At 35.1% G+C, this 13,859-nt stretch overlaps 1 protein-coding gene across 4 annotated transcripts in view; it reads left to right on the top strand.

Moving 5' to 3' along the window:
• Window positions 1-170: 170 nt before the first annotated feature.
• LIN52 (lin-52 DREAM MuvB core complex component) overlaps window positions 171-13,859 on the top strand; it is a 111,525-nt gene continuing 97,836 nt past the window's right edge. For 3 of the 4 annotated variants that reach the window (XM_012547791.3, XM_031952534.1, XM_031952535.1), the window contains exons 1-5: window positions 186-267; window positions 4,977-5,051; window positions 5,485-5,522; window positions 8,010-8,076; window positions 11,043-11,126. In XM_012547791.3, coding sequence (XP_012403245.1) covers window positions 237-267; window positions 4,977-5,051; window positions 5,485-5,522; window positions 8,010-8,076; window positions 11,043-11,126 — 295 coding nt within the window. In that variant the 5' untranslated portion in view covers window positions 186-236. Of the gene's footprint in view, window positions 268-4,976; window positions 5,052-5,484; window positions 5,523-8,009; window positions 8,077-10,480; window positions 10,627-10,734; window positions 11,000-11,042; window positions 11,127-13,859 lie in introns of those variants that run through there. The other variant, XM_031952533.1, reaches the window with a different exon arrangement.

Below are 13,859 nucleotides of genomic sequence, written 5' to 3'. Positions count from 1 at the left end.
CGCCTCCCGGGAGGCGGAACGTAAACAAGAACTGGGAATTGGGCCCGGATCGGCAGAAGTCAAGGGGTGTGACTAAGGGGTGAGGGGGAAACAGGTGGAAGGGAAAAGAAGGGGCGGTGCTAGAAAATAGGCTTCATTGATTGGGGAAAGGAAGATGGGGCGGGGACGGGATAGGCTCCAGGGGCGGAGCTTGCTGCGCCTCACTTTCCCGCCGACGGTTAGCTTTATCACGTGACATGGGTCGGAAGATGGCGTCTCCCACGGACGGTAGGAGCCGGCTAAGAGCCCACGGTTTTCCAGCTTTTTTCTCTCTTCTCCCGGCAACCTTCTTTTCTTATCAACCTCGGGCTTTCTTTTCACCCCTCAGAGCCCATTCTCATCCTTCCTTCTTCCCGCTGTCCCGACTCCTTCCCTTCACAACCTCTCCGGGGGCCCCACCGCGGTGGTTTTGCAGCTGGCGCGGAGGGAGTAGCCGCGGTTCCGGGGCAGTGGGGGCCGGACCGCGAAGACATTGCTGGGGAAGGAGAGGAGGACGCGAAGGGGCGGGGGAGATTCGTCCTTCTGGACTCTGGGGGTGGTCCTCCTCCTCCTCGGCTTGGGGAGGACGACGCTGGTGTGCTAGGGATCAGAAGAGAGAGAAGCCTGGTTGAGGAGGTGGGGTAGAGAGGTGGGAGGCGGGGAAAGGAAGGGCCGGGTGGCTGTATTTATTTTTTCTCCCAGCCGATGATCTCTAATGTGATTTAAGAACCAGTGATTGATTGTTAACGTAGAAGAAATGCAATATCCCTAAAGGCCTTCAGTTGGATTCGGTTGCCTTGGCAGGAGTTGATTAATTAAACTGGAGAAAGGAGAAGCTGTGGAAACCTTGCACTCCATCTCTACGAGAATGGAAATTGCTTTTATAAGAACTTCCCCCTCCCCCCACATTGTTGCTCTTCTCCCTCCTCCACCCCCCACATTTTTGATATAGTTAAAATTTATATCTCTCGGGTGTGATTAATCTCCAAGGTCTCTTAGCTTACAGCAGTGATTCTATGTACATGATAGAAGGGAAGTTCTGGATAGTAGGTCATAGGAATATCTAGGAATTTACATAGTATATAATAACTAACATAAACAACACATTCACAGATAAATACAGGATGTATGCAAAAATAAATATACAGTGTTTATAAGGAGAGAGAAAATTAGGAAGGATCTCTTGAAATCTTTTTAAAAGTTATTTTTAAGCATTCTTTTTTTTTTTAATTGGAGTTATAAATTCTCTTCCTCTAGAGCCTTCCCTCCAATCGAGAAGACAAAACATTTCCAAGGAAAACATTAGCCATGTCTCCCAAACTCAAGAAAAATAAAGTGAAAAAATATTATATTTCAGTTTGTACTCAAAATTTATCTATTCTGGAGGTGTATAGCATTTTTCATCTTGATTCCTGAAGATTGCCTTGGATCATGTCTTGATCAAGATAGCTATGTCTTTTGCTGATGAACATGATTACAATATTGCTGTTCCTGTGTACAATGATCTCATTCTGCTTTAGTTCATATATGTCTTCTAGTTTTTATGAAATTATCTTCCTAGTCATATAACACAATAGTAATCCATCATGGTTATACCACAACTTATTTAACTATTCCTCAATTAATGGGCATTCCCTCAATTTCCAATTCTTTGCTACCACAAAAAAACCCTCCCAAAACTTTGCAATAAATATTTTTGTGCCTAGAAGCCTTCTGAGTTTTTCTTTGATCTCTTTGGGTTACAAACCTAGTAGTGATAATACTGGGTCAAAGAATGTACAGTTTTATATAGCTATTTGGGTAGACTCCCATATTGTTCTCCAGAATAGTTGGACCAATTCACAACTTGGTCCACAGTGTATTAGTGTCGCCAATTTTCCACATTTCCTCCATTTGTCATTTTCCTTTTCTGTTAGGTAAGCCGATCTGATAGGTATGAAGTGATACCTCAGAGTTCTTTTAATTTGCATTTCTCTAATAATGATTTAGGACATTTTTCATGTGACTTGATAGCTTTGATTTCTTTTTCTGAAAACTGCTTGGTAGATGGCTTTTGTTTTTATGAATTTGGCTCTCGGTTGCCCATGTAGTTTGATATTACTTCATTTTCTGTAGTACCTTTTAGTAAAATGTAGTTTCCCTAATTATCTCTTTCAGTTAGGTCTTATTTTGTTTTTGCTGTGTTTGAGATCATGAGATTGATAGTCCTACATTTTTCCCTGAATATGCAACATAACAGATTCTGCTTCAACCCTTTATTTTAACTCTGTGTACTGTTCTGTTTTAAATGTGTCTCTTGTAAACAATGAATTAATGTATTTATATTTCTAATCTATTCTGCTGTATGCTTCTGTTTTTTTCCCTCCCATTCATATTCACAAGTATGGTCACTGACTATTTCCTTGGCTTTTTGAGTCTTAAAGGGAGCTAGGAATTCCCAGGAGCAGAGGTGAAAAGAGAAAATACTACACATAAGAGGCATAGACTATGTAAAAGTACAGAAACAGAAGATAAAATACCATTTATGAGAAATAGCAAGTAGGCCAAGTTGTAAAATGCTGAACAGAGGTGTTTGATCTTTATCTTAAGGGCAAATGTGGAACCATGATTTAGTTAGATTGATATTTTAGGAATATAAATTGGTCAGCATTATGGAAGATCAATTAGAGAGAAGAGAAATAGAAGATAGGGAGACAAATTGGGAAGCTGTTGCAGTAGTCCTGGCAAATTATGTAAGGGTAGTTATTATGTGAAGAAAAAACTGAATGGGTATGAAAGAGACTTTTATTTTTGTCATTCAGTTATGACTGACTTCCCTATTTAGGAATTTCTCGGCAAAGATACTGGTATGGTTTGCCATTTTTCTCTCCAATTCACTTTACAGATCAGGTAACTGAGGCAAACAGGAGTAAGTGATGCCCAGGGTCTCACAGCTGTGAAGTGTTTGATGTTAGATTTGAACTCATTAAGATGAATTTTCCTGCCTGACTCAAGATCTGGCAGGATCCACTGTGCTGGCTAACGAGGTAGAATTCACAAGAATTAACTGGTTGAATGTGCCTGAATATAAAGAGTTGAGGTTAACTCTAAGGCTATGGTTGAAGATGATTCTGGGTTCCTAGAAGAGTGGTGGTGTTTTGACAGAAATCTGGAAATCTGGAAATCAGGAGGTTGCAGGTTTGGATGAAAAGATAATGAGTTCTATTTTGGAAATAGTGGATTTGAGATGCTTATAATGTATTCAGGTGGTGATTATAGAGATAGGGAACAGGAGCTCAGGAACCATATAAATACTTAGATTTGAAAATTTATTCTTTACTTTGATCTTTGCTCAAATTCTTATTCCTTTTTAACCTCATTTAATTTTGGATTTTAATCTGAAGTTTCTGCTGTAAATGTTGATGTTCTTAATTCTGTTATGTTAAGTTTTGTTTTTCCCTGTATTTTTTTTTTTTTTTTTTTGGTCAAATCCCTGTATGGGTTATACAAAAAATGAAATTCTAACATCTGTGTTCACTAAATTTGTAGTCTTGACTTTAAAAGTTCAATTAATTTCATTCACTTAATTCAGCTTTATAGTTGAGAATCCCATCCTTAAGTTCTTTTTATTTTTCTTTTTAGCGAGGCAATTGGGGCTAAGTGATTTGCCTTGTGTCATGCAGCTAAGAAGTGTTTAATGTCTAAGGCCAGACTGTGCCATCTAGCTGCCTTCTATTTTTTCAGTTCCTAAAACTTCTCTGCCTTAATTAAAAAGAAAAAAAAAGTTGCTAATTTCTTTTTATATCATTTATTTTTGATTGTGCTTCCCCCCCACACTTAGCCTCCTCAGAGAGCCATTTCTTCTAACAAACATTAAAAAAGAACAAAAGAGAAAAAAAGTTAACAATATAACTATGACAGTATCTGTCACCTCTGTAGTCCCCTACCTCAGCAGTGAAGGTTTTATCTGAGGCCAAGCTTGGTTGTAGTACTCTGTGCCCCATTTCTTTTGTTTTATTTTATTTTGTTCTTTCTCTTTCCATTGTTGTAGTATTTACATAGGTTTTTTTTTTTTTGGTTGAGCTTTTTTCACTTCACATTGGTGCCAGTGTGTCTTTCCATGCTTATGGATTTTTCCTACTTGTTTTTCAAGGACACTAATTGTCCTTTACATGTACCATAATTTGTTTAGCCTTTTCTGGCTTGATAAATATCCACTTTGTTTCTGGCTCATTGCTCCCAGAAAAAGTGGTGCTATACATTTACTTTTCGGTGTATGTTGGACCTTTCTGTGTTTGACCTTTTTGAAATATATGTTTTAGTTGTATGATCTCAGAGTCAAAGGGTATGGACATTTTCATCATTTTAGCATGATTCCAAATTGCTTTCCAGAATGGTTAGACATATTTAAAGCTCTCTAAAGGGTGTATTACTGTGCCAATTATTGTTCCCATAACTTCTTGAAATGTAATCATTTCCTTGCATTTCTCTTAATGATGATTTAAAATAATTTAAAAGATGATCATTGACTGTTTTCACTTCTTTTGAGAACTCTTCATATCCTTTGACCACTTTTCTATTGGGCAATGCCTCTCAAGTTTTAAGGCTAAATTAATTATATTTCATCCTGAAGTTAGTTCATTAGTCTCTAATTAAGTTATGTCTTTTTCTAAACCAACAACCATATTCTTTGGGGTCTATTTTTAGTGTTCAATCTATCTGTTTTTCAAAAGTAATGGGAAAAAAATGTTTACTGTCTTACTTGAAAACAGGTTTACACATATCCTTTTAGTGTTAAATTGTAATGTGATTTTATTTGCAAAGGAAGTTGAAGGAATTCAGGTTGTACTATCTTAATTTGGTCCAAACCATTATTCTTAGCTATGGAGGTCCAGTACTCTGATATAGTCTCTTTCTTGAAATAAAATAGCACAGATGTTGTGGCTAATGTCTGTTTATGTCTGGACGTGTTATTTTAGGGACCGACCTGGAAGCATCTTTGCTGAGTTTTGAAAAACTTGATCGAGCCTCGCCAGACCTCTGGCCTGAACAATGTAAGTTATTTGTTTCTTTTTCATATGTGATACTTGAAGGATTATTGTCATTTGAGGGAGGCTTTGAAAACAAACTCACTTAACTTTTTGAGCCTTACTTTTCTTATTTGTAAAATGGGGCGGGGGATGTGTTGGACTAGATAATCTCAGAGCATATCTATATCTATTGTGTATGTAAACAAACACTACACACGCATGCATAGAGCATGTATGTATGTACATGTGTATACTTGGCATAATGTGTATATACATATGTATATTCACATCTACATATAAATGCATACAGAGAGGAGAAGAAAATATCTGAAAACAATTTTTTCTTTTGGCACTTAGTTTTGAAATTGTAGCTAATTTGGACTGAAACATTGTGTTTAAGTTAAAAGGTACCGCTATGTAGTATGGAATTATAATAATCTTTCTCTTTTTTTTCCAGTGCCAGGTGTTGCTGAATTTGCAGCATCCTTCAAAAGTGTAAGTGAGGTCTTTGGTAGTAGAAATTTTTCCATATAATATTGTTTCAGAATTTGTAAGATTTTTCTGTATAATATTTGTTTGTATAGTGTGTTTATATGTACTTGATTTTTAACTCCTTATAACTTAATTACCTTCCATATGATGTGTAGTGTAGATATTGGAAAATCTTTTTGCTCTCCAAGTTAGCATGAGATAGAGAGCTGACCTTGAAGCCAGGAAGGCCTAGATTCAAGTCATTTCTCTAGTATAAACTTTGTAGCCCAGTAGTGTGACCTTGGGAAAGTTATTTACTTTCACAGTGTCTTGAGCAGTGCTCTAAGAAAACAAATTTCAGAGAAAGTACCAGCCAGTGTTAGAGAAAATTTCCCCTCATCAATGAAAATCACAAGTCCAAATCCCATCCTTTCTTGGCTATAAGTATATAAACTAATGGAAACTAATGGAAATAATGTAGCCTGTAAAGAAGTCAAAATACCTAAATTTCTAAAGTGGTTCCTTTTTGTTATAGTGCTCTATGATACATTGAAAATAATACTGTTTTGGGAATCAGAAGCCTAGGTTTCTGACTGAAGCTTTACCTTTTTGGCTATTGGCAAGTCCTTTCCACTTTCTGGGCCAGGAGATTGTCCTAGATGACTTGATGGTACTGTTCAACTCTACATCTATGATTCCATGAATATAATAGGTACTAACTGATGATTCTTTTTACTCTTTGGACATAGAATTTCAAAATTACTTAGAGTGATAAGATTCATATGTTGGAAAAAGGAAGGCTATCTCCCAAACCCTTCAGTTTTTAAAAACATTTCTTAAGATTTCTAATTAACAAGATTATCTTGTAAAAGTGAATGTCATCTTAGTTCTGACACTTAGTCCTGAGAAGCTTAAGCAAGGCAAGTAATATTGGAATAAGACTGAGCCAAGACTGGAGTTAGAAAATCAAGTAAGTTGTTTTTTCCCCCCACTTCTTTTCTATTCCTTATTTTAAAGGTGATTTGTGTCTTGGCTTTGGGTTGAGATAGTAAAGATTTTATGTCTCTGTTTTGGTATATTCTGCCTTGAAAAGATATTATTCTTTGGGAATTCGTTTTTCTCCCTTTTGATTCTCTCATCTGATGGCAAAAAAGGTACTTTTAGTATTAGCTCACACAGACCAATAGAAAAACAAACTAATAGTACTTTCTGTTTCAGTCCTTCTCAGTGAAGTAAGGGAAAATGTATTGGTAAACAAATTATATCTTAGATAAGATATTTATCTCTGCTAATGTCAGAATAAGTTTGGAGGGAAGATTGTTTGCTGTTTCTTTATTTTTGTTCTTTTTTGTCCCAACTGTGATTGTGAAAAGATTTATGATACATTTATGTCCTGCACTGGGATTTTAACATTCCATTCTTGAGGGCATTTTAGTATAGTAACTACTTATCTTTTTTCTTCTCAGCAAAGCATCAGAAGGCCTTAAGAAGGAAATTCATCTGTTAACGCCATTCTTCAGCGTTCAAGTAGGGCTATTGGGAAGCCAGATTTTGCTTCTCTTTACAGCCAAATAAGAGATTTGGGGAAAGCTTTGAGGCTTGTTTTTACACTTAGGACTTTAGAATTATATGAGAGACCCTTTGATTTGAGAGTGACCATTGGAGAGAGTCATACATGATGTATTCTCTACTTTATGTCATATACAGATAGTGGCTGTGGATACTTGGCATAAGACCAGATTTGAGCTAATTAATTTATTTAGATTATTATGATCTGTATCTACTGCAGTGGTAATTGAGTTTTGGCCTCCTACTATTTTCATGCGTATAAAATGATTAGCTTAGGTGGTTTTATCATCTGTATTACATTACTGTTGAGGTATTTATCTGGAGTGTTTATTTCTAAACTAATGATAAAAATGCTGAAGGTAAATAATAGATATTCTTTTATATCTCATGCAAAATGAAAAAAGTAAACTGAAATACTCATTTTTTCCCTAGACAGTTGTGAATTTTTTCTAAATTTGTGAATTATAAGTTGATGATTATTCAGTTCTTCCTCTTCTAAAAGTTAAGGATTCTCTGATTTTGATGGATTTTTAAAAAATCTTTAACTCTGTTAAAAAATAACATTTGCTGAGCTTTTCATAGAACTCAGGGTAAGAGTTGATTTTTTTTGCTGAGTAGGCTTAACTGGAGCAAGACTCTCTTACTGCTAATTCAACCTGTTCCACAATAATTTATCCTTAAATTGATTATTACCCCTGAAGAAGCTGATTTAAAGATGAAGTCTTATTTTGTATGGTAGGTGTTCTTATCCAAGCAAAGGATCGCTTTTCAATCTTTGTCTTTAGTTTTGCTAACAACTTTATTTATTCCCAGCTTTAATTTCGTTCATACTTATTTAGTATATAAGCCACAATTATTTTCTTGTCAAAGAATAGGATTCATTTATGTTGTCTGTGAGCCCTTAATCTCAATCTTAACCTATATATTCTTATTTTCTGATAGCCCATCACTAGCTCTCCACCCAAATGGATGGCTGAATTAGAACATGATGATATTGACATGCTGAAAGGTAAGAAATGATGATAATCCATGGACTTTAAGTCAAGACCATCAATAATGTGGCCCCACCTTGTCTTTCTAGGCTTATTCCCCACTCTTCCTCTATATGAATCCTCAGACTAGTCCTTTGACTACAGTTTATGCTTTCCTTCCTCTGAATTTTTGCCCATTCTATGTTTCCTTTGCTCAAAATGTGCTTTCTTTTTAAATTTAAATCTTAAGACCCAACTCAAAAAAGTTCTTCATGGTTTGTTGTAATGAACCACACCAAATGGAAGCAATTTCTGCTTCCCTTAAACTTCAGTAATACTTATTTTCTTTATTATTCATTTAGCACTTTTTATATGTGCTCAGTTGTTAGAATATTAGATTGTGAGTGTTTTGAATGCAGGAGCTAATGTTTTGTATTTTACATTTTGTAACCCTTTCCAAGCCTTGCACATAGATGGTCAATACATATTTTTTGATTGATTAATAGATTATTTTAGTTCCAATTTCAGTTAGAAAATTTTAACTGAGGCAAATCTTTTTATTATTCATGTCTTCCCCTTGGTGATTCTTTTGGCAGTAAACATTCCATGCTTGTCAGGAAATTAGATTAAAATTGAAATATGAACTTAGTTGAGATTAAGATAAGTCTGCTTTTTAAGAATTAAACTTTTTTAAGGGAATAGACACTACAATTTTTTTTTAACATAATGGAAAGAGCAGTAGACTTGGACTCAAACCTAACAACCTAAGATGACAAATGATAACTACTTCTTAAAAATTGTGATAGAGGAAAACTCTGGGTATATGTCTTAGATTTTGGGAAAGCAGATTTCAGAAAAGTGAGGAAAGATGTGAGATCTTATGGAATGTTCAAGAGAATGAACTTTACAATGAAAATAACAAAAAAAATCATAATCAGAGAAGATCCAAGATAAGTAGAATAAGGGAGATCTGTGCTTGCTGGTCTGGTAAGCATTTTTGTCATTGACTTGAATATTGGTATAAATGTGATGCTCATCAAATTTGCAGATAACAATAAACTGGGTTGGAGAAATAAGCTAAAGTGGTAAATGCCAAAGCATGTATCCAAAGGATTTTGACAGCTTAGAGGATTTGCCTAAATCAATTATGACAAAATTTTTTGGGGAAATGAATGTAAAGTCTTGCAATCAGATACAAAAAATCAACTTCCCAAATGTAAGATTGGGTGGCATGGGTAGATAGTAATTGTTCTGAAAAAAAAAATCTGGACAGTTTAGTGAATTGCAAGCTCAGTAATATGATATATAGCAAAAGCTCATGTCAAATGAGATAACATTTGCAGCATTTTTTAAACCTTAAAGCATCTATTTTTGCTATGATGATGATGATGATGGTAGCTCCATTAAGGAGGGACATGGCTTCTAAGAATGAGGTAGGTAGTAATAAACCTGTGTTCATACTTTTATCTGGAGTTTTGTGTTCTGGGCCACATGATTTAAGAAGGATATTGACAAACTGTGGAATACCTAAATTAGGGCATTCAGGCTGCTGAAGAGCCTGAGTTCATGCTATAATAAGATCTTTATTTAGGCTGGAAAAGAGAAGACTTGGGATATTTTTGGTAGGGCAGCCAGGAGGCACAGTAGAATGCTGGGCCTGCAGTCAGGAAAACCAGAGTCCAAATGCTGGTCTCTAACACTCACTAGCTGTGTGACCATGAGCAAATCACTTAACCCTGATTGCCTCAGTTTCCTCATTTGTAAGATGAGCTGGAGAAGGAAATGGAAAACCACTCCAGTATCTCTGCCAGGAAAATCCCAAAAGGAGTCATAGAGAGCCAGACACACCTGAAATAACTGAATTAAGAAGCAGCTGTTTAAAGGTTTTTCATAAAAAGAAGGGGCCAGGCTGATTTTGCTCCAGATGGCAGAGCCAGGCAGGAGCAATGGGTGCAAGTTGCAAAGAAGCCAGTTTAGGTCAGATGCCAAGAAAAACCTCACAATTTAAGCTAGGCCAAATTTGAATCAATTGTTTGGAGAGGTACTGGGTTTCCCCTTCTTGAAGGCCTTCAAATAAGTGTTATGTTACTGCCATTTGAGAATATTTTGCTGGGGATTCCTTTAGGATATGGGTTGATCTAAAATGATTATTGAGGCCCCTTACCATTCTCAAAATCTATGATTCTGGAATTTGAAGCCAAGTCTCCCTCGTTCAAAGTCTGGCACTCTATCCACTATATCTAACTTAGAAAAATTGGGAACTTTACTTGGAATACCTTTGTTATTGGAGGCATTGCTGATTAATTAGCAAGCTTATGTACTTTTTCCAAAGGCTGATAGCAATGGTTTCTCAGTGTATAATAGGAACACTTGTCCTCACCAGTGTAGTGCAAGATGTGACAAATCTTACAGCTAGAAAAACTTTGTCTTTGTGCCTTGCAGCAGACTGCTGTCAGAGGACCAACATGGCTAAGCTAGAAGAGGCTGCCACCAGACAGTTGTATATCAGGAGAGACAATTCTAGCATTTTGTCTACTAAATGTGATCACCTTTCAGGGAAGGAAATAACAATACCAACAAAATGATGGGTAGTTTTTTTTTTTTTTTTTTTTTGAAGTAATAGAAACATATACCTGTAATAATTTGTTTTGTAAAATGTAAAAAAAAAATAAAATTTCATTATATTCGTTTTCCAGGATGAACTGAAAGACAGAAATAGCAAAATAACTTTTATGCTATTCAGAGGATAGGAAATGCAAGTATAGAACATGTTAATAATGTGAGACTATTTATATACTGACTTATCTCTCTTTCAAGTGGATGTACTTAACCAAGTATGTTGTAAAAATTAACAAAATTCTTACCCCCTTTTTCTCAGTTTGAGAATTTGGGACATGTGCTCTGCTCTTATTAGTACAGACTAAGCAAGATAAGGCTTGTATTTAATTCATATAGATTTTGGGAAATCAAAACAATATTAAATTCATACTTATTCTGTTTTCAGAGTTGGGCAGCCTCACTACAGCTAACCTGATGGAGAAAGTACGTGGGCTGCAGAATCTAGCCTATCAGCTGGGGTTGGATGAGTGTAAGTACCCAGGCCATAGTTGTTCTTGCTATCTATTATAGTGAGAAATGTAATAATTCTTTAAAGATTTCTTTTTTATAATTAAGAAATATTTTTATTAAAAATTAGAATGGTGAGTACATTAGAAGTAAGACAAAATGTGAGAAATCTTTCTGTTGGGAATCAGCACATTAGACTGCTGAGTCTAGTGGTGATAGTATGAGACTCCGGAATGACCTTTCCTTGCCATGTAAGTGAAAAAATCTTATTGGATAGTATGCATTTTATGTTTGGGTGTTTTCTATTTCATTATACTTCTTTCCTCTACTATTATAAAATTGGAAAAGGAATTCTAGAAAATTCACACTTTGTAAATAAGAGAGAAAGATTGCTAGTGCTGATAAATGTTCAACAACTGGCTCTCTGAGGGAAGAAAGCTATACAGGACATGCTTTTTAGTTTAATTTGCATTGGTTAACATTTCCTTCATCATTTAAGTCTAAGCCATCAACAAAAGCATAACTGATTTGTAGCATTTGCTGATTTCTGAGGTCTAAATGCTCGCAATGAAAATAAAACACTTAGTTCATCCCTGATTCCAATCATAACGATCTCTCCTTTTAATTCTTTTAGTGTTTATTATTAAAATTTTTTTTTGCAATAGTAACTGGCGCTCTATTCCATATTAGTTTACATTAATGTGTATCTTTCCTGTATTTGTCTAATCTCTCCAGCTAAATTGCTTCTGGAGGTCAGAAATTTTGTTATCACTTTTTTATAGATCTCAGTTTCCTCATCTGTTAGATTAAGTGATTGCTAAAGATTTTTTCTGGGCTAAAATTCTGTGATATTCTTTGCTATATTGAGCAGAGGATTATGGAGATTGAAATAATTAAGTACCTTAAGGAAGTCTTGCTTTGGTTGTTAATGTCTTATAGTCACCAGATCTTTTATCTTTATGAGTCCATTTCTTTGCAAAACAAAATTTTTAGTAGCTACCAGATACATTTTTAATAACAGCGAAACATTATTAGTGTCTTGGTGAGAGCCCTTTTGGTGCTACAACTGTCAAGCTCTCAGTTTATTTATTTTTCTTTGTTGAATTTAAATCTGTTTGGCTCAATATAGTAATAGAGGGCTAAATCTTATAATAACTTACATTTATATGGTACTTTAAGGATTATTTTATCCTTATATCAAACATATGAAATAGATGCCATTATCCTGAATTTCTTGATGGACTTCCTCCAAATAAAAATTAGAATTGGAATTTACTGTTCTAAATCCATATTTTTAGTTTTCATATTACTTTGGAATATTGAAGAGGTGTGTGTATAGAAATACAAAGCTAGAAGGGACTTTGAGAGAAGAGGTCTCTGTTTCCAGAAAGGTATAAGACTAAACTTAAACCTATTGCAACAGAAATGATCTTTACTGCCAACTAGTAAGTCCAATGATCAGAGCTACTTGTTGGATCAGAACCATCTTGTTGGAAATTACAGTTTTATTTGACTTCTGTGCTAGTGTTTAGTGGTAGATGATTGCCACTTTAATTGACTATTATGCTTTTTGTTAGAAACATCTTGGTGCCATGTGGAAAACAGGTGCTAATTTAGAAATAATTTCACTGATGTGTATCAGATTTTCTGGAAAATGTCTTCTTTTATTTTCTTGTCCATGGTGTATTTGCATAAAAACAAGATTTTTGTTCATTATGGATAGTCATCTGCTGTAGGGGTTGGTTTTTCATTTGACACCCTAATCTGGTGCTTCAATGTCTCAATCCTCTCCCTAGTATTAATTGAGAGGATGACATGGATGAAAAATAAGCAGCAGGAGCTGATGAATCCCCAGAGATCAATGATCTTGTTTTCATGCAAATGTCCCTGCTGATAAAGATAATGAGGAAGAAAAAAAAAAGCCCACAGAAAATATCTACCCAAGAAGCAGGATTGCTTATTTTTGCTTTCAAGGAGGCATTGTGTGATGTTATCTTAGAAATAACATGGACCTTTTTGAGTTTTGGCACTGATAAGAATGACTTTCTTGGAAAATCTTTTTCCTGTTTTGTTGTTTCATGAGTTCCAAAGCCTACTTCAACTGGGTTTCCAAGTACGTTTAGCTTTCAAGAAATATTGGATTTTTAATTTTTTTTTTTTTGCCAACTTGTTAAATATTTATAGCTTCTTATTTTTAGAAATGCTTGAAACTACCTCATTTCCACTCTCCCTGACTTTTTTTTTTGTATGTTTTTTAAATTTTCACTTTATTAAAAAAACAACAACACAGAAGAAAAGACAGAAAAGGAAAACAAAATAAAACAAAATGGAGCTTTGTCATATGCCCAGCAGAATATCAGAGAGGATTCAGAATATATAACAATAAATTAACAGTTCAAGAATGGATGTATAAAAATAGAAATTATATTTATGAGTGTGCATTTTTTCTTTGATACCTTTTAGGTGGTTCTTTTGTTATCTACTATGTACTTTTTAAACTTTATGCTTTTTTCCCCCTTTCATTCCCTCCCCCCCGCTACCCTCAGGCTAGCTATAGTTAACCACAAATATATTTAATAGCTGTATATACATACACACGCACACACCCACATTTTCCCTCACCTTCCCCTTGGCTTTCTTTAAATCCCAAATAAGATCCTATCTTCAACAGGAAATATTTGTTATAGAATTTTCCATTTCTTATTTATCTTGCATATAGTTGGTTTGTACACATTTTTTTTCCTTTGTCTCTCCT

This window comes from Sarcophilus harrisii, chromosome 2, assembly GCF_902635505.1.
Source record: "Sarcophilus harrisii chromosome 2, mSarHar1.11, whole genome shotgun sequence".
NCBI lineage: Eukaryota > Metazoa > Chordata > Mammalia > Dasyuromorphia > Dasyuridae > Sarcophilus > Sarcophilus harrisii.
The sequence above is the reverse complement of the archived record's forward strand: the minus strand, read 5'-3'. Positions and strand labels throughout refer to the sequence as shown.